We start from the raw sequence: 23,026 nt of genomic DNA on the forward strand, positions 1-23,026 counted from the left end.
GGGACAATCTTAAATTATTCTCATGTAGTGTTAGTAACACTTCTTCCCATACACTGTTAAGCTCCATGGGTGTATTGGTGCCGACATATAGGTCATTGGCCAATTTTATCATCGAGCCTTTAATCATCAAGTCGCCAAATACTTTGGACATTAATTGTTCTAAAGCGGATTCGGAGCCTGGGAGACCCATTACCATTCTTGTATAGACATATACTCCACGGAATGGTGTGCAAATACCTACATATTTCATTGATGATTTGGCCAAGGGTATCTGAAAATATGCTTGTTTCAAATCAATTTTGATGATGTATTTGAACTGAGCGATATGTTTAATGATATTGTCAAGTTTAGGCATGAGAGCAGGTTGCGGTTTGATATATTGGCCCAATTCGGTAAATGCAGTTACTAGTCGATAGCCTCCTGAAAATTTCGCAATGAGGAATGAAGGACTTACATATTCTGCAGTAATGTTTATATCTTCTGGAGATACCTTGCTCATATAGTTCATCAATTTTCGTTTGGAGGAGTTCTAGGTTCGCTCGGTTGTACATAGGGATGTGTCCCTTTTTTTGTGGTGGTGGTAGTGATGCACTCATTAATTTTATGTTGAAATTTACCTGATTTCCCATTGTACCATTCTGGTGATGGTGAAAACACTTGGCTGTAATTTTTATTTGTCTCGTGGAAGGTGGACTTTTCATCTTAATTGAGGATGTTTGAGGGGTCCACAGAAATTTCTGCTGATCTGTCTGATTGCTCAGAGGCCAGAATCAGTGGAGGTGGCTTTGGCATATCATGTGTGAGAGGCATCTGAGTAGTATAGTGTATCTGGCATATTTGTTCATGCTGCTTGATAAGTACAAGTGTGGTTAAATTGTTTGTGAGGGTTATTTTGTCATATTTTGGCTTGGTTATTTTACATTGGATCTAATCATTATGGTTATCAGTGTGTCTGGCCTCCACCGAAATTGTTTCACTTCGGTATTCTGGTGGTATTGTTAAAGCTATATCTGAGCCAGGTAATAAGCAGGTTTGACGTGGAACATGTAATATGGTTGCTGCTCTAACATTAGCACATCTTTTTATGCTTATGTATTTGAAATTGCAGCAGTCTCCAAGGTATACACAATTTGTGTTTGCACGAAGATAAATATAATTTCTGTCCATGAATGGCATACCGCCCAAAATCACACAATTTAAATCCTTTACCATAAGCCCATCGAAACAAAAGGAGTGTGTTTGTTTTGTGATTGGACATTTTCTGGAAACATTAAAGTGAACCTCACCTGTTATTTCCATAGGGGAGACACCATCTGCCATGTTGGCTTTGTGGGTGGTAGGTAAGATATTCAGTTTGAGACGTCTTACTTCACTCTTTCTAATTAGGTTACTTTGTGCAGCGGTGTCTAGTGTAACGTCCGCATCCTATTTGTTTACTTCTACTTCCATACACGGTGACGATATGATGTCTACTCTGTTGATTTTGGAACTCTTTGGTCTTTTGATTTGAATTATCCTATTATCGGAACTATAACACTCTAAGTCTTCATCTTCCTCAGTTTCTGATAGGATTTCGATATCTCTAATTTTAGACTGAAGGAATTTTCTGTCTGAGAGTGGCATAAAAGAGCAGTTTTGGAAATCGTGAGTTTCTGCTCCTGGTCTATTGGCAGCATCGCAGAGGCAACATTTAGGCCTGTCTCCCAGGCGACTTCTCAGATTTCCTGGTTTCAGTCCTTTCCTTCTATAGCTGAAACTAGAGTATGATATGTTGCCCTCTCTATCACCTATTTCTTGTAACAGGGATGGTATTGCATCACTGATTTCCGTCCTAATGGAATATAGTGTAGAATCTCTTAAGGTGATGGCAAATCTTTGCTTAACAATGGAGGGTAGGTCTTGGTGGATTGCATCAAGCCAAATCAATACCGTGATATTCTGTAAAGTTGGAGTTAGGCATTCATCATTCTCTAGCTTTGCTCCACAATGTTTGATAGCTGAAGCTTTCATAATTTTATTATCTTCCATGAACGAGTAGTACCTTTCCCAGAGAGCCTCTCGTGTGTCAGTGGCGCCACATTTGAAACTGAACATATTCATGATATTCGTTCCAGACTTGCGATAATCATAGTACTGTCGGAGTCTGTCAAATATTATTTCATCTATACTATGTGCCTCTTCTTTAATGAAGGCACTACTAATAAATGGAGCATGAATGTTTATGAAGCCAAGTAGCACTTTTAAGTTAATGGCCTTTTTTTCTGCTGAGAATGTTTTTCCATTGAATTCTTCCTCATCAGCAATGAAGTCTCTATTTGGTGTGCCACTTGCTACACTACTCCAGGTTTTGAGGTTCTCCAAATAACGTTCAAATTTATTTTCATTTGAGATATGATAGATTAATTGTTCACACCACGCTTCGAGGGAACCTCTCAATTCTTGTTCAATGAGGATTCTCTGTTTAGTACTGAAGGCAGACATGTTTGCTTAAATAGATTAATTGTTTTGGAGGAAAAACTTATAAGATATATTTGTTTTCACTTACTGCATGGTTCCCGTAAGTATTTTATTTTATTTTTTTTACTTCAGTAAAGGTTTATTTGGTCGGTTCAGATTCTGTAGCAGTATGTTAATTTCAATAATAGATTAAAACAAACTGATGTGTGCCACATAGATACGAGAATACACATAAATGTACTAATATAAAATTATGTCATGCGATTGTCGTGTCCCTGTATCGCAGTAAAACGACTTCAGAAAACTGGTTATATTGTCACTTTCAAAGGAAAATGTTGGTCTAACCTGCATACAGTTTCTTACTTCTAAAGTAGCAAGAAAAGGAACAAATGATTCTCTTTTTAAGTAGAATAAAGTACATTTACATTTTATTCTGGCGATATTGATGGCTATAATTCAAATATTTTATATCGTTTGTTCTTTCATTACAACAATCCACCACGTTCACATTGTTTTCTGATTTGAATATAATGTTTGTTTGCAACTTACTACGTGGCTCTCACAAGCAAGTGATTTTTTTTTTACTGCGTTGTTTGCATAAGTGAATAATATATTTAGTACTTTTTTTTGATAAATGTTACCTTATGCTACAACAGAACACCGACCACTCTAATTTGGTTTTTGAGGGGTATTCGAGGTCGCTGACAACGAATCTGATAATCAAACCTGTCGCAAATTTACCATATGCATGGTATGAACCTCTAGACCTTGGGACTATTTGGTGCCAATTCACTGCCTTTGGTAGTGTTTTTCTTACATGATACGTTCACGTGCGAACGGGCATAGTGAAGTCTTTTCACATTGCGCAGAAATCTTTTAAATAAAAAGGTTTTTTTATTGATCAAAAAATAAAGTTTTTCGTGAGTGGTTTGCAAAAACATAAGCACCAAACACATTTTTATGTTTTTTATTCTTGTTTTTTTTTTCGGGGGGGGGGGTATTCCATTAACAGGTGCTTCTGCAGTTTAATTAACCGTTTTTCCGTAAGTAACTCGCCGACTATTATCATGTCGGCGAGTTACTTACGGAAAAACGGTTAATTAAACTGCAGAAGCACTTGTTAAACGACACAAGTCCGATAATTGAATACACCCCTCTCCCCAAAAAAGAATGAAAAACATAAAAATATGTTTGGTGGTTATGTTTTTGTAAACCTCTTGTGAAAACTTTTTTCCAGATCAATTAAAAAGCATTAAAACTACATAAAACAAAATAAATAAATAAACCACTTTATAACAAACAAACAAACAAACAAACAAACAAACTTTCTTTGAAATGACTGCTTAAAGATTCCGGCATGCCAAGATACACGATGTGATAAGACGTCCCACTACTCCCGTTTGCACGCAAACGTATCATGTAAGAAAACACTACTGAAGGCGGTGAAATGGCACAAAATAGCCCACGGTTTAGGGGTTAATACCACGCAAACAGTAAATTTGCGGCGGATTTGAGTATCAGATTCGTTGTCAGCGACCTCGAATACCTCTAAAAAAACAAATTAGAATGATCGGTGTTCTGTCGTAGCGTAAGGTAATATTTACCTTCTTTTTTTTTCTTGGAGGTGCGACGTACGTGCGTATAATGTTTTCACCCCTCGCATTTATTTCTGGCTTAAGCCGTCTCCACTCGTAGTTAGAGAGTTGGAGTACGATGTTCATTTATCACTTTTTTTCTTTTTCTTTTTTTTTTTTTTCTTATCAGTTATTTTTTGAAAATTGTCTCTTCTCGTCGTTTTTTGTAGCGACTCGAAATCTTAAATTACGATGTGGTATTTGTCGTAATTCTTTCAGAGTACAAGTTTCACTTTCCGACATGCAATATAACGCGACTTGTAATACTCGTACTTTTAACTTAATAATTCCGGGAACATTTTTGCGTATCAATGAGTACGGCTGTTTTTATTTGTAGAACGTATTATCGTCGAAGGCTGAATTCTTTTGAATGCTTGCCGCTGCTGCTACCACGTGTGTGGCTGTGGCTTTAAGGCGCCTCGCCTTTTCTGGGAAAAGCAGATGACAACAATAATCCACGTGAGAAAACGATCCTGTCAGAGACAAAGCGCCGAATAGTTAGCAGACTCGATAAAACACTCACTGCTGTAGTGCTGTACTGCTGTAGTGCTGTAGTGTTGATGGCCTTATATAAGTATGTAGTTCGTATGTAACCGGAGAGAGCATCTCAGCAGGATACATATTCCTACGCCGAATGGTCACTAAGCAGTGGCGCAGTTTGGAGAAGATAAACAAAGGTTTTAAAAAATCATTAAGTCGCTTCTGCTTTTCCATAGTTCGTGTAGTTAGTACAAATCTGACGTCACGGAAACATGCGGTCCAATCTTCACAATCGTTTGGCAGTCCCTATTGAACAAAATTTACAGCTATAAAGCAAGAGAGAAAGAACTCAGCCTTTTAAAGAAAAAGAAACACGTGACAAATCACGTGGCAAGAAACTTAATTTGCATATCATTTATATATATATATATATATATATATATATATATATATATATATATATATAGTAAGAACAAAACAATTTAAATGAAAATATTTTAAACGGTAAGAATAAAACAATTTAAATGAAAATATAACACTTTCTTTTCTTTGTTTGTTTAATTTAAAATTGCGGGTGTGTGGGTGTCAAATATTTCTAGAGAAAAAGAACGCTAGCCGCTAGATGAAAATTTAACCCGGATGATTGCACACGAAATCACCAGATCTAGCGGGAAACCCGCTAAATAGGCAACACTGAGATTAACACCGCCTACCTGTCTGCCTGGCAGCAAACGGAAATGAAATTCAGGGCTGAATCGTAACTTTAATAACAAATGAATTTTCGGAAATTAGTGGAGAAGTTTTTATGTCCCACGTGATTTAATTCAAGATATTCTTTGTGTTTCTTTATTGTATTCAATTAATATGAATGCGCGATAATATCTTTCACGTCGTCTTCCATTAAAATAGTAAAATATTAAAAGAAATAAAATTGAAATAATTTAGCTTTTAAATGTGGCATCGATCGACATTGTCATTCTGCTTGCTTTTGAAATCTTTAATTTTCTGCGAAGCTGTTTTTTCGTCGCCATCTTAAATGCTGACTTCAACAGCACAGCGAAAAAATAACTCAACTTTTATTTTTCAGATCTTATAGTCGTTTTGTTATTATTTCTTTAAGAAGGGGCTATGCGACAGAATATTAAATTAACGTAAGTATAATATCACTGAAATTCCTTTTATTTCAGCATTCTCTAAAGAATTTATTATGAACTTTAAAAACATATTAGACTTTATTCGCAAACAAAACCGATCGAGAATAAAGTGTGATATTTGCTTAAAAGAAACTGAAAATTAAATGTAAAACAGTTTCGTTTTATAATCAGGTTATTTGACAAATCATTTTATAATATGAATTATTTGAAAATGATTAAACATTTTAATTGTAAAATCAAATATTAAAGAAATGGTTAGAATGAATTTCAAATGAATGACAAATGAAAATAAAATTTCATTTTTATTTTCTTTAAGGAAATATTTTCAATAGAAATTATTTGAAGTTAAAATATTGTTTATTAGGCAAAAAACAATAACGAAAAAACTCTTGAAATTTTTTTCTTGCTAACTCTGCAATTCAATTCGCCACATCAACTTTTGATACACAATTCATCACACTAACTCCTAGTAAAGCAATTTGCCATGTAACGTAGTAGTTACATGTTAACACTGACCCGGCATTGTTTATGAAAGTCTCGCAAATGGAACAAAAAGAAAATTCATCTCAGCTTTGTTTTAGTTGAAATAAAAGGCATTTATTCATGGTACGTTCCAAAGTATACCTGTATCTTGGTTTTACAAGTCTCTTCGTGCACCTTATGGTTAACCAAACTCTGCCGTGTCAAACATGCTTTTTCTCCTCTTGCATCTACACATTTGCCCAGGTCCAGTTGCCACCACACAGGATTTTCAAATCTTGCTAGCACATGCTTCTTGTTGATCTCATGTCATGTCACAGCTTGATCATTTTTTTTTTTTTACATGGGGTTCACCACTTATCAAGGCCCGAAGGCCACTCAGGGATAAGGGTTATTGCATGTACAGTAATCAATGAGATAGTATTGTAGTAATCATTAGTATTGGGTGTTTAGATAGAGTGTCTTACTTCAGGGGGCGGTTTGTCAGGAGTTTGTTTATGTTGGACTTGAAGACGTCCAAGTTGTAGTCAGGTGGGAAACAGGCAAGCGGCAAAGAGTTCCACTGACGTGCAGTTCTAAGAAAGAAGCTTTGCTCATGGAATCTACATTTGGATTTAGGCACAGATAAAGAGTGGGGAAAATTATTGACAGTAGTTTCACCCAGACAGGTGTTTCTTGTGAAAGATTGGCGAGGGGGGGGGGACGAGGGATTGGAGCTCAGATGAACACCTGCCATAGAAATAACGATAAAACAAAGACAGGCTTGCAACGTCTCTTCTGTGGGAGAGAGGTTGCAGGGAAGAGAAAAGGCCATCCCCCACTAAACCACGAAGTCTATTTTGTACTCTGTCAAGGCAGGATAGGCTGTTTTTAGCAGCTCCTGCCCAGATGTGGCAGCAGTACTCCATCCTTGGACGTACTTGGCTTTTATACAGATAGAGAATTGCATCAGTAGTGAGATATCTTCTGGAGCGGTAGAAGGATCCCACCATTTTCCCAGCATCCCTGGCAACAGATTTGATGTACATGTTCCATTTCAGATCCGGAGTAAAGGTCAAACCCGGAAGCTTGTCAAGAGCCATCCATTTCAATTGATGCCAGATGGGGATCAGAGCGTTGATGATGTAAAGATATGATGATGCATATGTCAAGATGCTGCTGCTACATTATGTGTCAACAGCTTCATTATATACCTCCCCACACTAAAAAATTCTTTACAAGAATTTATTAAAACCTGCATTGAGCTAATAGAAGAAAAGAAAAATACTCAAAAGTTCAAACAAAAAAAAAACATGAATAAATAAATTCAAATAAAATGCCTTAGTGTGTAGTTTGTTCAATCTTTTCATTTTACTTTTTGTTCTTTTCCCCGTCAGAAATTCCTTCCTTTATTTATTTTGTCTACTTGTTTCTCTGGTAAAAAAAGGAATTCCAATAAATATTTCTAAATATTTAAAGACAACGTTTAATATATTTAAAGGGGGAAGAAAACTCAGTTGACTGTCTAATTAGCTGGACTATAGATTTCTGTGCCTTTAGAAATTACTTAAGAGCCAAAAAGTTTCAGCTTTGTTAATCAAGATTAAAGTTTTGAATGTTAAAAATATGTTACAAAGCCAGTTAAATCGAGGCAATAATATATCTGAGTTCTATTGAACAGTCTTTGATCATTGTTGGTTCTGCATTGGTAACTCCCTCAAACTTAAATGAAGGTATGTTTTCTTTTAATAATAAAGTCAGTTTATTGCTTATTAACAGTCTTCATAATATATATGTAATACTGTTAAATGGATTTAAAGATTTGTTTGTTACTTTTTCTGGTCGTGTGAGTTTTTCTAATGCATTCTTTTCTCATTTTCCTGCACAACCTTCGATTCTTTCTAACTTATCACATCAGTCATAACATTAATCTTTCTTGCCTTGTGCCCAAAAGATTTCCACACTGACTGCCCAATTAGTTTTCTTTTGGTAAAAACTTTCTCTCCAAAATTAATGACCAAACTAATTAGCATAATCTTTTGCCTAGTCCTATGACCTGTCCAGTTTACAAGAAAGTTATTGCGGTTTTTAACTTTTAAATTCAGATGAACATATCTCAGCTCAAACAAAGATTTATTGATTGAAATAAGCACTATCAGAATCAACACATTTTGCCAATGCAAAACAAGTATATTTATGTCAGTAATGTAAAAATCTTACATTATGATGGCAACGAAGTCATTGAAGGCGTTTTTAGTATCACTTAGTGCATTTAAAGATTTCTCACACAGAAAGTTTTTGAAATGCTTGAAAAATGGTAGCCTATAGGTGAGAGGTCTTAAGAGTATGTGCATGATACAGAGTTTAGTAGCCCAATTTATCCAACTTTTGCAGGGTCAGTTTAGTAACATGCAGTTAGGAATTATTGTGAAGGAGAATTGGACCTTTTCTGTTGACTAATACTGTGTGTTGTCGAAATTTCTGATACACCTCATCCATTTGTTGATAGTACTTCCCCGCCATAATGGTTTCACCTGCATTCAAAAAACTAATGAATGATACCAGTCGCAGATCACCAAACAGTCAGCATGACCCTCTTTTGGTGCAACTCTGGCTTCAGGAAGTGTTGTGGATCTTCGTCTGCATCTAACCACCGAGCTGAGCATTGCTGGTTGTTGCAATGAACCCACTTTTCATCACAAGTCACAACCTGGTCGAGAAATGTATTATTCTTGTTGTGTCAAAGAAGGGAAGATAACACTTAATAACGGCATTTCTTTTGGTTGTCATTCAATTCATGAGGCACCCATTTATCGAGTACTTTTGTCTTTCCAATCTCTCTTAAGTTATTGAAAATCATCATATAGATTACATCTAACTCAGTTCTCAAACAGTTGTGTATGGATTGGCTTTAACTAAGGCTCTTAATTGATCGTTGTCAACATCCAATGGCCGACTACTATGCTTATAATTTTCAAGACTTCTCGTTGCCACAAAATTTTCTTAAACCACCGTTTTGCTATGCTTTCAGTAGTGGTTTCTGGGCCAAAGCTTCATTGGTATCGCAAGCTGTTTCAACAGCTTTTTGGCCTTGCTTGAATTGAAATAAGAAAATTATACAGATTTGCTTATTTCCCTCTTGTATTCAATGTTCTAAAAAGAACACATAATTGCTTTAAGACGATTGTAATTTAAACGATTAGATAGAGCAAAAGCCTCTCTTTAAAATGAAGATAAAATAAAGGTATTATATTTAAAACTTATTTTAAAATACATCATTTGAAATCAAAATTTAAAATTCTGCAAGCACCTTCTTGTCAACCTAACTGCTCAGCAATTAACTGGAAAGATTATTTCTGGCAACACTAGTTAATCTAACCTCTTGTTTAATCTTATAACCCATTTTGTCTCTTAGCTGCTCAGCTCCTTTTGTCAAAATAATTCAAGACAACTCATTTTGTCTCTCAACTACTCAGCCCCTTTTAGCAAGATTATTTGAGACAATTGACGTTTGACACCTGAGTCGAAAGGTCAAAGATATTATCTGTGCCCTTGACTTAATCGACTATCAACATATTATGTGACAATTATTGCATTTTCCTCTTTTTGTCGCAATACAGTTTGACCTTATTTATTTTCAACAGGCCTCCTATCTAACGTGAGCACTGTTTATTCACTTACTATTTATACTTTCCACTAACCTACTTTCTTCATAAAAGATAAACCTCAGACACAGTTTAAAAGCTTACCAATAGATAAAATAAATAAGTAACTTAGCATATCTTGTGCTAAGAATTGAAAATGCCTTTTTTTATTTTAAAACTTTAGTAATCAATAATATAAAAAAGATGGGGATATTTAGTATTCTCAAGTGGGAGTTTGACATCACTTGAACAGCCCAAATAGAAAATTACAAGAATATGCATATATGTTAATTTCTAAATGTTTAATTGTAAATTCCTATTTAAAAACGAATAAGCTACTTGGTACATCAACTGTGCATAAATTATTTTCTCTATTATATTCTATAACAAAAGTTATGTCTTTAATATCAAAGATAATATTGATGGTGAACCAAGGTCCTCACAAAATCCCCTTGCCGAAATAAAATATTGTCGACAAAACAGAAGCAAAATTCGAAAATAAAGCAGAAAAAAAATAAAACAAACAATATTACTCACAGACCAGTGCAATTCTTTTTTCTTTCTTCAAGATATTTCTTCTTGCCTTAGTTTGGTGCTATTTCCTTCCTTTGTGATTCTATTCTCTTTCATAAAAACCTTTATTTTTTCTATTTTCGTCATTTTGAACCCTGTTTTGCGAAAATGTCTGATATTACAGCACCAAATAATCTATATTTAATATGGTACAGTTGTTTTAAATAGTCTTCTATACATTGTATGTAGGGTGTTGCAAATGGCAGAACAGCTGAGACCCCTGTCTATCAATGTCAGGTATAGCCACTTTTGAGTTGAACCATGTTTATGAAGTATACGGTAAAATTCATTTATCTAAATCCGATTGAGCTAGACATAAGCGATCACATAAAAATCAGTCTTTTTTTAAACAGGGAAAAATCTGAGGTGCACATATGTCTTACTTGCTATAAGGTCTGCAAATCAAGTGGGGGTCTAAAGTGTCACATGAATGTCTACAGTGAGAGAGTACCAGTTGGCATACTTCCACCTCAGCTTGAGTGTTATCTCTGCAACAAACTGTGTAAAAGCAAGGCTGGTTTGAAGTGTCTCCTTCATTCCGACAAAAGATAGAATTGCTGTCTATCATATCTCCGCATATACATAAAAGTGTAACAAAGGAACAAAGTATAAATGAAAATAAAAAATAGTCAACAATAAAGAAAAAGAAAAATGGTCCGTCATGAAGTGACAGTCACTATATATGCAAAAATACATGATACTAACATTGCCATCTCTTCACTCACTTATATTCTTATTCCATAACACTGCTTATTATTCACGTTATTACTACACATTTTGGATACCAGTTTAGAACTTATGAAAATATCTTACCATTTCTTGTTTTATTGTATAATCATCGTTTATACAGGGCTTATTTAACTCCCTACAGACCTAGAAATACTTCGTTTTATTAGGAATGAGAAAATTGTATCGTAATTTTATGAATTTCATTTTTAAAATTCTATGCAGGTTTGTACAGTTCTCCATTCTGTGTTTGTTTGTTTTTATTGTAATTTTCATAATTTTTTCTTTAATATTTTTGTAAGGCAAGAGGAAAAGGGGGAAAGACGTTTAATTGAATCTATTGATTTATTTTGTATTTTTGTATTTATTAGTTTTGTTTAATTATTTAATATTTTGCATATTTTTTGTTTTCAATTGTGGAGTACGTTTAAGATATAAGTACTTGTATTAAATGTGATTTTATTAACACTGATTTTTTCTTTTTCATTTTTCAGAAGTTTTGCTTCTAGTTTTTGGAAAAATACATTATTACTTTTGCAATAATAGTTGGAGCCATATTATAGCAACTAAAACCCAAAACTAGAACGCTTGTTCCCCATATTGAAAGTTATTTCTTGGAGGAATATGATAAATTCACTGCAATTATATTATCTGTGAATTAAAGGATTAGCATTCAAATTTGGAAAAAATATCAATAAGATATATCTGAGAATATTTATATAAGAGGTTTTGATTTCTCGTTTCTATAATGATAGATTGATTTCTGTATTTTTCTTAAAATGTTTAATATGATCAACTTATTTATATTCACATTATATATAGTTGACAGAGATATTTAATTAAAGAACCATTTTATAGATTGAAGAAACCTGATAATATTTTATAGATTAAAAGGTCATGCTAATATTCTATAAATTAAAGGGTCATGCTAATATCGTATGTAGAAATGAAACCTCCTTCACTCGTTCCAATGCACTGAGTAACCGTCTGTTGTGTAATGTCACCTGTTCACCGTCTGTATAGCAAACAAAAAAAAACTCCCTCACTCTTCCAAGTGACCTGCTTTATATTACATTCACCCATGTGAATCTCATGAGATCACATGAGACTGTTTCTGTTAAATATTGCAGACGCCATCTTGGTTTCTCTTTTTCCTGTCCAATGCGCATGACAGGCAGACATGTGGGCACTTCACATGTAGGCCGTTTGTATGTCCGTTTCTATTTTCCTCACACCTGTAGATGTACAGTTTCTGTTAATATTCTATAGATCAATGAGTCCTGGTAATATTTTATACATTAAAGAGTCTTGCTAATCTGTAGATTAAAAAGTTAATCTAATATTCAATAATAATTCCTGTTAATAATCTATAGATTAAAATGTCTTGCTAAGAATCTATTAAAGAGTTCTGTTAATATTCCATAGAGTTAACTTTATTGCTAGTTTTCAATAGATTTAGGTGTTTTGCTAGTATTCAATAAAGTTGAGTTATGCTAATAATCTATCGCTTAAAGAGTTTTACTAATGTTCGATGGATTAACGGAACCTGCTACTAATCTATAGAGTGAAGAACTATGAAAATATTTAATGGATTGAAGAGTCCTACCTATAATCTATCGATTAAAGAGTCCTAATATTCTATATATATTTCTGCTAATATTCTCTGGATTAACGAGCCCTGCTAATATTCGATAGATTAATAGATTTTGCTAATGTTTTATCGATTGACAAGTCCTACTAACATTATGAATTATAGTGTCACACAGAGTTTATGGATTAAAGTGTTTCTGTTATTAATGGTCCTTTTAATATTCTATAGATTAAAGAGTCCTTTACATATTCAATAATAGCCTTGCTTATATTTAATAGATGAAGAAGTTATGCTAATATTGAAGATATTGAAGTCCTGCAAATAATCTTTAGATAAAAATGTCTTCCTAATATTCAATAGGTTAAAGAGTCCTTATATTAAATATATTAACAGGTCCTGCTTACATTCTATTGAGTACTGAATCCTACTAACATTCTATGGATTAACGAGTCCTGGTAACGTTCTATTGATTAATGAATTTTGCTAACTTTTTAAAGATAAAAAATCCTTCAAATATTTTATTGATTAAAGAGTGTTACTACTGTTAACAAGTCATGCCAATATTCAATTGATTAAAGAATGTTGTTAATATTTAATAGATTAAAGAGTTATGCTAATATTATATCGATTAAAGAGTTCTTATAATGTCCTAAAAGTCTTGCTAATATTCTGTAGATTAAAAAGTCATACTTATCTTCTGTAGACAAAAAATAATACTAATATACTATAAATTAAAAATCATGTTTATATTCAATAGATAATTAAATCCTAAGATTCTATAGATTAAAGTTCTGCTATTATTACATAGATTAAGATTACTGCTAATATTATATAGATTAAAAGTCCTAATATTGTGTAGATTAAGGATGCCTGGTAGAGTTAGAAGCCATGCTATTATTCTATAGAGTAAAGATTGTTGAACGTTAACATTATTTTCTTGCTCATCATAAATAACATATACTTCTGTTTCATGAAATATATACTGAGGCTAAATACCATAAAATCATTGTATTTGTGCTAATATAATTTCTTTTTAATTTGCAGATTATAGAAATGAACAATCTTTAAACGTCGACTGAGAATGAAGAAAAGATTAAGACATTTGTTACTTGATCAATCCTTTTATAGAAGTCCTGATTATAAAAGAAAAATACTCGAGAAGATGTGGCGAGTATTGCTGAGGATTATTATTTTATGTGAAGAATGTAAATAACTTATCTTGTTAACAAACAAAAACTAATCTTTTTAATAATGCATATTTATGTAAGTTTTTTTAAAACTAGATTTAATATCAGAAGTCCTTTTAAAACCTATGAAGAAATCTTGATCAATTACTTCCATAATACTTAGAAATAATTTACTATAATAAATGTGAATACACTCAGAAAAGGAAATATATATTTTAGAAACTTTATTTTCAAAATCCACTTTAGAAAGCAGATAAGACCGAGATGTACAATTTTCAGAGAAGCCATCTTTGAAAAATGCCACATAAGTACAGAGTCTCATCATATATTTTTAATTTTTCCTGAACTGTATTCTACAATTTTAATCTGAAAACGAACATAGAAATGTCCACAGAAAATAAACCTCCTTCATGTGAATATTATGAACATACATTTTCAAATATGAATCGTTATAAAACCAAACCGAAATTGCAGACAAAAGAGAAACCATTTTCTTGTGAAATTTGTGGTTCTGCATTTACACTTAATGGCAATTTGAAAATCCACATGCGAATACACAAAGGAGAGAAACCATATTCTTGTAAAATTTGTGGAACAGCATTCACACTAAATGGAAATTTAAAAGCCCATATGAGAACACATACAGGCGAGAAACCATTTTCTTGTAAAATCTGTGATTCTGTGTTTGCATCAAAGTCAACTTTGAAAAATCACATACGTGTACACACAGGGGAGAAACCATATTGTTGTCAAATCTGTGGTTCCATGTTCTCATTTAAAGGTAACTTGCAAAAGCATCTGCGAACACATACAGGTGAGAAACCTTATACTTGTAAAATTTGTGAGAGTTCATTCTCTGAAAGCTCAAGTTTGAAAACTCACACGAGAACACACACAGGTGAAAAACAATTTTCCTGTACAATTTGTGGAAAAGCATTCACACAAAAGCACCATTTGAAAAACCATATCCGCTCACATACAGGAGAGAAGCCATATTCTTGTAAAATATGCACATCTTCATTTGCGACAAATTTAAGTTTGAAAAATCACGTGCTAATACACTTGGGACACCAGCCATATGCCTGTAATATCTGTAGTGCACGATTTCCACTAAAGTCACGTCTAGACACGCACATGCGAATACATGAAGGGGAGAAAGCATATTCTTGTCAAGTTTGCGGAGCTGCCTTTTCACAGAATGCCAGCTTGCAAAAACACATGAGAGTTCACACAGGTGAGAAACCATATTCTTGTAAATTTTGTGGAAATTCATTTTCAGAAAGTTCTACTCTGAAATGTCATATACGGATACACACAGGTGAGAAACCATATTCTTGTAAATTTTGTAAATCTGCGTTTCCAAGAAATTCTGCTTTACAATGTCATCTTAGAACACACACTGGAGAAAAACCATATCATTGTCTTGTATGTGGACTGTCTTTTGCTCTTAGATGTGGCTTAAATAACCACATGCGAACACACACGGGAGAGAAACCATACTCTTGTAAGATTTGCCCGTCATCATTTTCACTAAATTCTGTGTTGAAATCACACATGCGAACACACACTGGAGAGCGACCATATTGTTGTAAGATTTGTGGGTCATCGTTTTCACAGAATTCTCAGTTGAAATCGCACATGCGAATTCACACTGGAGAAAAACCATATGTATGCAATGTTTGTGGCTCTGCATTTTCAAGGAAGTTCACATTGATAAAACATGTGCGACGACACACAGGAGAGAAACCTTTTTTATTGTAATGTTTGTGGGGCTTCATTTTCTGTTAATGACTCATTGAAAAAACACACGAGAACGCACACTGGAGAAAAACCATATTCTTGTAAAATTTGTGAATCGGCATTCTCACAAAGTTCCTCTTTGAAAACACATATGAAAGTCCATACATTATAGTTGTCAGTATTTTATGGAAAATTATTTTTTAAAAAAAGCAAATTTAACAAATAGACAGAAGTGAGTCTACATTACTATGGTTGGCAAATGTACATGGCGTGTACATAATGCCTTGAGATGTATTTTCCAGTCTTTATTGTAAGTATAAAAATTTATTATCATTCACTAGGTAGTCATCACAACAATTAATAAGGTCCAAGATTTATTAAATGATATTCTCAACCTTCAGAGAGGACAACTTTTTTCTATGCCATAAAGGATACTCAAAATTTAAACAATAATTATGTAAAAATGTTTATTTTTCCTTTACATGCATTTTTTATTTAATTTTATGTGCATATTTCTATAATAGAAATATGCCTTCAGATATGTACTTAAATTTTTTTAATTTATATCTAAAGAATTTCCAAGCAAGGAGGAGGAATTCGAAATTTACTTTAGGATGATGAACTCTGATATGTAACGTTTTGTTTTAATTTTTTCACAAGAGAAATTTTAAAAATGGCATAACACAGCTTGCAAAAACAGACATGTGACTAACATAAGATCTTCACAACCCATTTATATAGAAAATAATTTGTCAATAAATTGGAAGCTTATTGAACTGAAATGGCATAATTATAATTTTATCACATATGTGGGGATTCATGAAAAAAGTAATAAACTCCCAACCAGATTTTACCTGTTGGCTGTCGCAGACAAAGTGTGCAAACACACCATTATGCATGGGCTTGACGCACCCACCCCGTCAAAAAGAGAAAAATAATGAGAATAATTATCCAGTAGGAATGGGGCCTGATAAAAATATATTTAACAACTAATGTGTCTATGGGAGCTGACAAAAAGTGATAAAAGCCCAGTAAACCAGATAAAAGTAAACCAGGCACCAAGGAGACAACACACAGGTGAGAAGTTTGTCTGCTTTCGCTGTTGAGATCAGCAAACACTTCTCTTTGTGACACTACTCAACCAACAAAAAGAAACAAGGAATAAGTACTTTTTAAGAACATTCGCCATTCTTTTTCCCGTTTATTCTAATTGTTATATTATGAATAAGCGTATGGTGGCGAGAAGGAACCAGACAAACAATATGTAAAATTTTAAATGATTGATTTCTCAATCGTTTATTTATAAAATTAAACTTAATGAGAATGTAAAGTAAACAAAGTGTTTCAAGTTCGTAAGGATGTGAGAATATTCAGGAAAGAAGAGTTTCGTCGTAAGGTTAATGTTTGTGCTTCTTAGAGAAAAGTCGAGCGCTAATATGAAATTGTGATGAAATAAGAAGTGAATATGTTATTCTTTCTGTTGGTGTTTCCACGTGGAGAAATTGATGGATGATGTGCGTGAAAGTGGGTTTAATGTCGGGGTCGGGGCCGATGATTATCTCATGCTGTAGATTTGCTGTGACTTTGAGCGACTAACTTTTTTGTCGCGACAGCTACTGGTTTTATAGTGGTATTGCAGACGTAGGGCAAATTGATAATTAGCTTATATTTTGCTATTTTAATTGTGTTTCTTTATTGTGTCTTAATCCGATGTAGGGAATCGTCTGTTTGGTGTACGTATGCATGTGTTATATTGATTTAAAGCTGAAAAAGTTGTGAATGTAACCTAGTTGGTGTTGAATTGTTGCAATGTTTTGTGTAATATTTATTTGCATTAATATGGTATCTAAGTTGCGTTTGCTGTGATGCTTGTGTTTTAATTTTGGTTTTCTCTTTTGTTGTGCAGCCTTATCTAGCGGTTTTCTTGGTTGAAGTGATGTGCGAGCTATTCTATTGATGTGTATATTTGAGAGAATGGGCTTTGAAATTGTTGTGTGCATTTATAGAGTTCATTTGTATTGCATCGACGAATGGATTTTTCTTATCGTCATTGTTGTTGCCATCGCAGCTGCTGCTGCTTTTCTGGTTTATTCATGTGAATATTGAGGGATATGCGAATATAACATAATACCTAACTTTGTGCTATTTTGAAAGCTGACGACACATAAAAATTAACTTTTCTTAATACGCACGTGCAATCTAGCTATTTGTTGATGATACATGTGTTTCAAACCTTAAATGCTCATATTTTTTCTTGTGGTAAATAGAGTTTCTATTCATGCTTTTCTTGTGTTGTCATACACACAAATCAAGCTTTTCATATATGGCAAGACAGCCAGTACAATACCAAACAGTGCTTTTTTTCATGCACTGGGAGAAATGGCATTAAAAGTATTATTGGTTTCAATTTTTTATATCTGAAGATGAAAGAGCACCTTATGACATAATTTAGACCTTCGATAAATATGCTATAGGGGAAATAAACTTAACATACATCGTATGAATGTTGTCTTCCATACAAAGAAAAGGGAGAATCAGAAACCTTTGAAGCATTTATCATGTCGCTTTGTATGTTGATAAAAATTTGTAATTTTGTGACACTTGTGTCGTTAATATTGCAAGATCAGATAATTTTTAGAATACTTAATCCTTAGAGACAAGTGAAATTACTAAAAATAAATCAATTAAGTTTATACATATGCATAGATATATCTAAACTGTCAGAAAACTATGATACAAATCAGAATCCTGAGACTTGAGAGGATAAATAGAGTCAACTTTGAACCAAAGAGCAAGCGATCAGCACAAATGTAGGGCATGTAAATTGCAGCATGAACCGAGTAAATAGTTTTTTCCTGCATCTGAGAAGACATGTTCTAAATTTGATAGGAAGAACCACTTTGCTTTGAAGTGCAAATCCTTGAGAAAATGAATATTTACACAGTCGAAAGACAAGATGGTTCAGACTATAGATATATAGACAGTGTCACAACAAATGAAAGTATGAATTCTGTAAGCCAAGCGGTAGTAAAGGCAGAGATGATGGTGAAAGGAAAGTCAATTATTTTTTAGTTTGATAGTGAAGCATGATCAATATATTGAATGAAAAGCATGTGATGGGAAAGCACTTGAGTACTCAAACAAGACCTATGTTATGTTGAATGGGACAAAAATCTATGCATTATGGGAGTGTAGCGTCACAATGAGAAACCCTGTAACTAGACAGAAATATGTAGTAAAGTTTGTTATTGTAAAGAAGGGTTTCCAGCCTCTAAGTTAAGTGAATACAATTCAGAAGATAACCCTTATTACATCTATGATAAGTTCAAGATGGCAAATCTTGTCTTGCCAAGGTATAGTGATAGAAATAATCTACATAAAATTTCTTGCTGTCTTTGCTTCTCTTTGTCTCTAGAAACTTTTAATTTATGATCAACCGCTTTTAAAGTAATACCTAATGCTTAACTTTAAAAGCCTTTTCATCGAACCATACCAATAATTTTAGATTCTGAAGTAGCGTGCTCCTTTATTTTCTCTAAAATTATCTTCCAACGGCTTATACCTTCTGATTTCCAATCTGCTCGGCCAATGTACTTTCCTTTGTTCAAGGAAAAAAATGACAGATGAAGCAAAACATAGCATTTTCTGAGCTGAATACTCTAACCAAGAGTTCCTTTCATACTCTAATCGAAAAAAAAACCTGGACTCGATTCTCAGCGTCACTCTCCGCTCTAACCAGGTTCCATCCGGTTCTCGAGAACTCAACAGCTCAACACTCTCAAACATGTTAACTCCCGGCCTTATATTATCTCATTTATGCAAATTAATGCGCAATCAAACCTGCTGATTTGTTGCCTTCTCGTCTCCATTCGCTCGGGTTTCGAGTTCGCACATGCAGCCCACCTGCAGTCACACTCAATTTTCACTACACATACCATTTTTTCTGGGATATGAAATTACTGGTTGATATGTACCATAATTATTGTAGAGTCTGATGAAAGAGTCACTAATATGTATCTTATAAGTAACAACATGGGCAGGCTCATTTTAATACTGTAACTAAGGTAGCATAAAATATGGCTCTTCAACTTCCGGCACTTCTGCCTTCACATGAATCTGGGGTTTCTGTGGAGCAAGTTATTGCTCAAGGTCATCTACATTATTTGCTTCATCTTGCTTGTCGACTGCTTCCATATCTTCAGCTTCGGACTCTTCAATTTTCTGAGTCTCAGTCCTTTGAGCTCTCAACTTGCTTTGATGTTGAAGTTGCCACTCTAGGCTTCATCCAACCATAAAGAGGTCTGCTAACTTTATGGTGAATGCTCTGACGAACTGCAAGCACTTGTGCCCCCATGACGTGAACACCCTCGACAAACCTGACAGGCTGCTAAATCCCACCCCACACTGTAGAGATTCCTAGATGTAAAAGATCTTTCTACTCCAGTAGTTTCTTCCCCAGAACCGCTAAACTTTGGAATTCCATTCCAGGTCCCTGCTTCCCCAACTGTACTGACGTGCAAAAGTTCAAGTGCAACGTGAACCGACATCTTGCTGCCCAAATCCCTACATAGTACCTCAGTAGTTGTTGCCCCTGATTGTAGCCCCCCTACACCAAAGTGGCAATGTGCCTTGTTTGAAGTGAAAATGTAATAAAAAATATATATATCTTATCTATTCCGTCCCTGGTCCTGGTTTCTTCTCTCCTTTCGTGGCATACAGTAAATGATTAGATTCAATAGAACCTGGAAAGAAATAATTATTATAAAAATGTAGATGACCGAAGTAGAAATTATTGATATTTTTGCCGAAAAAGGACTGGGATATAATCATAAATTTCTAAGTAGTTATTTTTTATTATTCTTATATAATATATAAATATATAGTATTACTGGTGTAATAGTGTGGTGGCTCTATAGGTCTAGTTTCTGTGGAGCCTTTATGCATCTGTGGGATCTCGGCTCAAAAGTAGATATACAGGATACTTTGGCATGTACTTAACTAGTTGGCTGCATTGTATGCGTAGGTGATACCTGACCGTTAGACCCTTTCCTCCGGCTAAAGTCTGGGGCTGATTTGCTCTGAGGTGTGTGTAGTGTTGGGATACTGCTAATGTGCGGTTCCCTATGTGATGCACTTACTTCAGATGCATACGATTGGTCAGATCAGCCCTCAAACATTGAGATTCTTTTAGCTGGTCTGTTCCTTCGGTAGATGTTACCACTTTTATATTCGACTTTGTATGATCTTGGTTCTGCAGCAGAATGCTGAATGATTCTGGTCTCCCATAGCTTTGTTTTCTCCTGCTGGACCAAAATTTTCTACCCCACATGTAGTGGTGGGTGTTGTCTGTTAAGCTGCTTGTCATAACAGTTCTTTGATCCCTCTTTGTATTGCTGAAGTGCTGTTCTTGTTTGCTCATCACCAAGTTGCTGCTTGGATACTAGTAGTGTCTGTATTTGTCTGACATTGATCAATTCTGATGGAGATTTGATGTTTGCAGACATCGATGTGGCTCTGTATATCATCTTTGCTAGACAAATGTCTTGTCCGGTTTCTTGTGCTTTTAGTAGTGCTTTCTTGCATATTCTGATCATACTCTCGGAAAATCCGTTAGATTTTTGTAATATGGAGACGATGTCTTCAGCAGAAAGTTGTGTAATCTGGAAAAGACCCTTTCTTGCTTGTGAACTGTGGGCTATTGAATAAAAAATTTCTGCTACACCTTGTTCCTCAAATATTGCCTTTATATTCTAATGACAGCTGCCACTGAGGTGGAGTGAAGGCATCATATGAATGGATTTCGACTGTACTGGTATGCTACAAGTAGATATTTCCTTCCAGCCATAGAAAACAAATCCGTGCTGCTGACATATTGACAAGGGTAGCTAGGCTTTCATGCTGGTGAATCGATTCGGTAGGGATACTTGCCTGATATTTTTGTGACAATTAAACACTATGTTCTAGGTCTTTATTCATCCCTACCCAGTATATAACTGACCGTGCTCTTAATCTACTTCTCAAAACTCCTCGATGTGATGCATGAGGTTTTTTCAATATACTTATTTGTAGGGAGGCTGGTATTAGTATTTGATTGCTCTATAGCAAAATACCATCCTGAACCTCAATCTTAAACCTAAAGTTCCAAAACGGTAATAAACAGCTTGGGCAGTCAGTTCGATTTATAGGCCAGCCGGACATTACCATATTTGCAAGTTCTTTTAGTAATGGGTCTTGCAATGTCTCAACCCTTGTGTTCTCTGTTCTGGCTGGTGAAAACTTAAGATAGTCCACCATACTGTGGACGTCAAGGTCAATTCCTTTAATGTGCTTGGTCTACGTGATACTCGTGATAGGCAGTCCGCAATTAGTATTGTTTTTCATGGAGTAGAATTCATAATGAAATCGTATCCTTCCATTTTCAGTAGCATCCTTGCAAGTCTTGGGGGTGCGCATGTTTTTTCAGCACTATCAATTCCAATGGCTTATGAATTGTGGATCATTATTTTGTGACCCCCATATATGATGGTGAAATCTCCCCAAGCCAAAAACGATGGCTAATATTTCTCTCTCGATGTTTGAGCATTGAGTCACTGGGCCTGACAGTGTCTTGCTTGCGAATACAACTAGCATCCCCTGTTGTAGCAGAGCTGCACCTATACCTGCAGTTGATGCATCCACCTGTAACAATGGATTCCTTTGGGTCAAAATATCTGAGCGTTGTATTTCTTCCGATCTTAAATATCTTTTGTTGCTGGGATGACCATGTGAATTTATTTCTTTTTTATTTCCATTCATGAAGGGGTTTAGTCAAGGTTGCAAGTCATGGTGAAATTTGTTCAGGTAATTAACCAATCTTAGAAAACTTGTGAGTTGTTTTACATCCTCAGATGGTTGTATTTGCATAATCACCTCTACTTTCTTAGGATCAGGTTTTATATCCTGTTTCAAAATGATATGACCAAAAAAGGGTATTTCGGATGTTTTACCACAAATTTTTCTGAGTTGAAGTTGCAGTTTTTTTCCTAATCGAAAAAAAAACTTGAAACTTAATTCTCAGTGATACTCTCCGCTCTAACCAGGTTCCATCTGGTTCTCGAGAACTCAACGGCTCGACTCTCCCAACCATCTTAACTCCCGGCCTTATATAATCTCATTTATGCAAATTAATGCGCATTGGAACCTGCTGATTCGTCGCCTTCTCGTCTTCCATCCCTCGGGTTTCGAGTTCGCACATGCAGCCCACCTCTGTGACTGCAGTCACATTCAATTTTCACTACACGGTCTCATGATCATAAACTGGGTAGTGAAGTAGTATCCGTTTTTGCTAGACACAGCTAGCGCTCTATACACTCCTGTTAGACACAGCTAGCGCTCTCTACAC

General features: G+C 34.6%; 1 protein-coding gene across 2 annotated transcripts in view; it reads left to right on the forward strand.

Annotated features, from left to right (window-relative positions):
- The first annotated feature begins 5,597 nt into the window (after window positions 1-5,597).
- The window catches only part of LOC145246549 (uncharacterized), a 73,184-nt gene continuing 55,755 nt past the window's right edge, over window positions 5,598-23,026 (forward strand). Inside the window, exons 1-2 of one of the 2 annotated variants that reach the window (XM_080108148.1) lie at window positions 5,603-5,722; window positions 13,763-16,800. In XM_080108148.1, coding sequence (XP_079964274.1) covers window positions 14,290-15,666 — 1,377 coding nt within the window. In that variant the 5' untranslated portion in view covers window positions 5,603-5,722; window positions 13,763-14,289 and the 3' untranslated portion in view covers window positions 15,667-16,800. Of the gene's footprint in view, window positions 5,723-13,762; window positions 16,801-23,026 lie in introns of those variants that run through there. The other variant, XR_013863128.1, reaches the window with a different exon arrangement.

Source organism: Euprymna scolopes, chromosome 24 (assembly GCF_053919585.1).
Source record: "Euprymna scolopes isolate OS-2025 chromosome 24, ASM5391958v1, whole genome shotgun sequence".
Classification (NCBI taxonomy): domain Eukaryota; kingdom Metazoa; phylum Mollusca; class Cephalopoda; order Sepiida; family Sepiolidae; genus Euprymna; species Euprymna scolopes.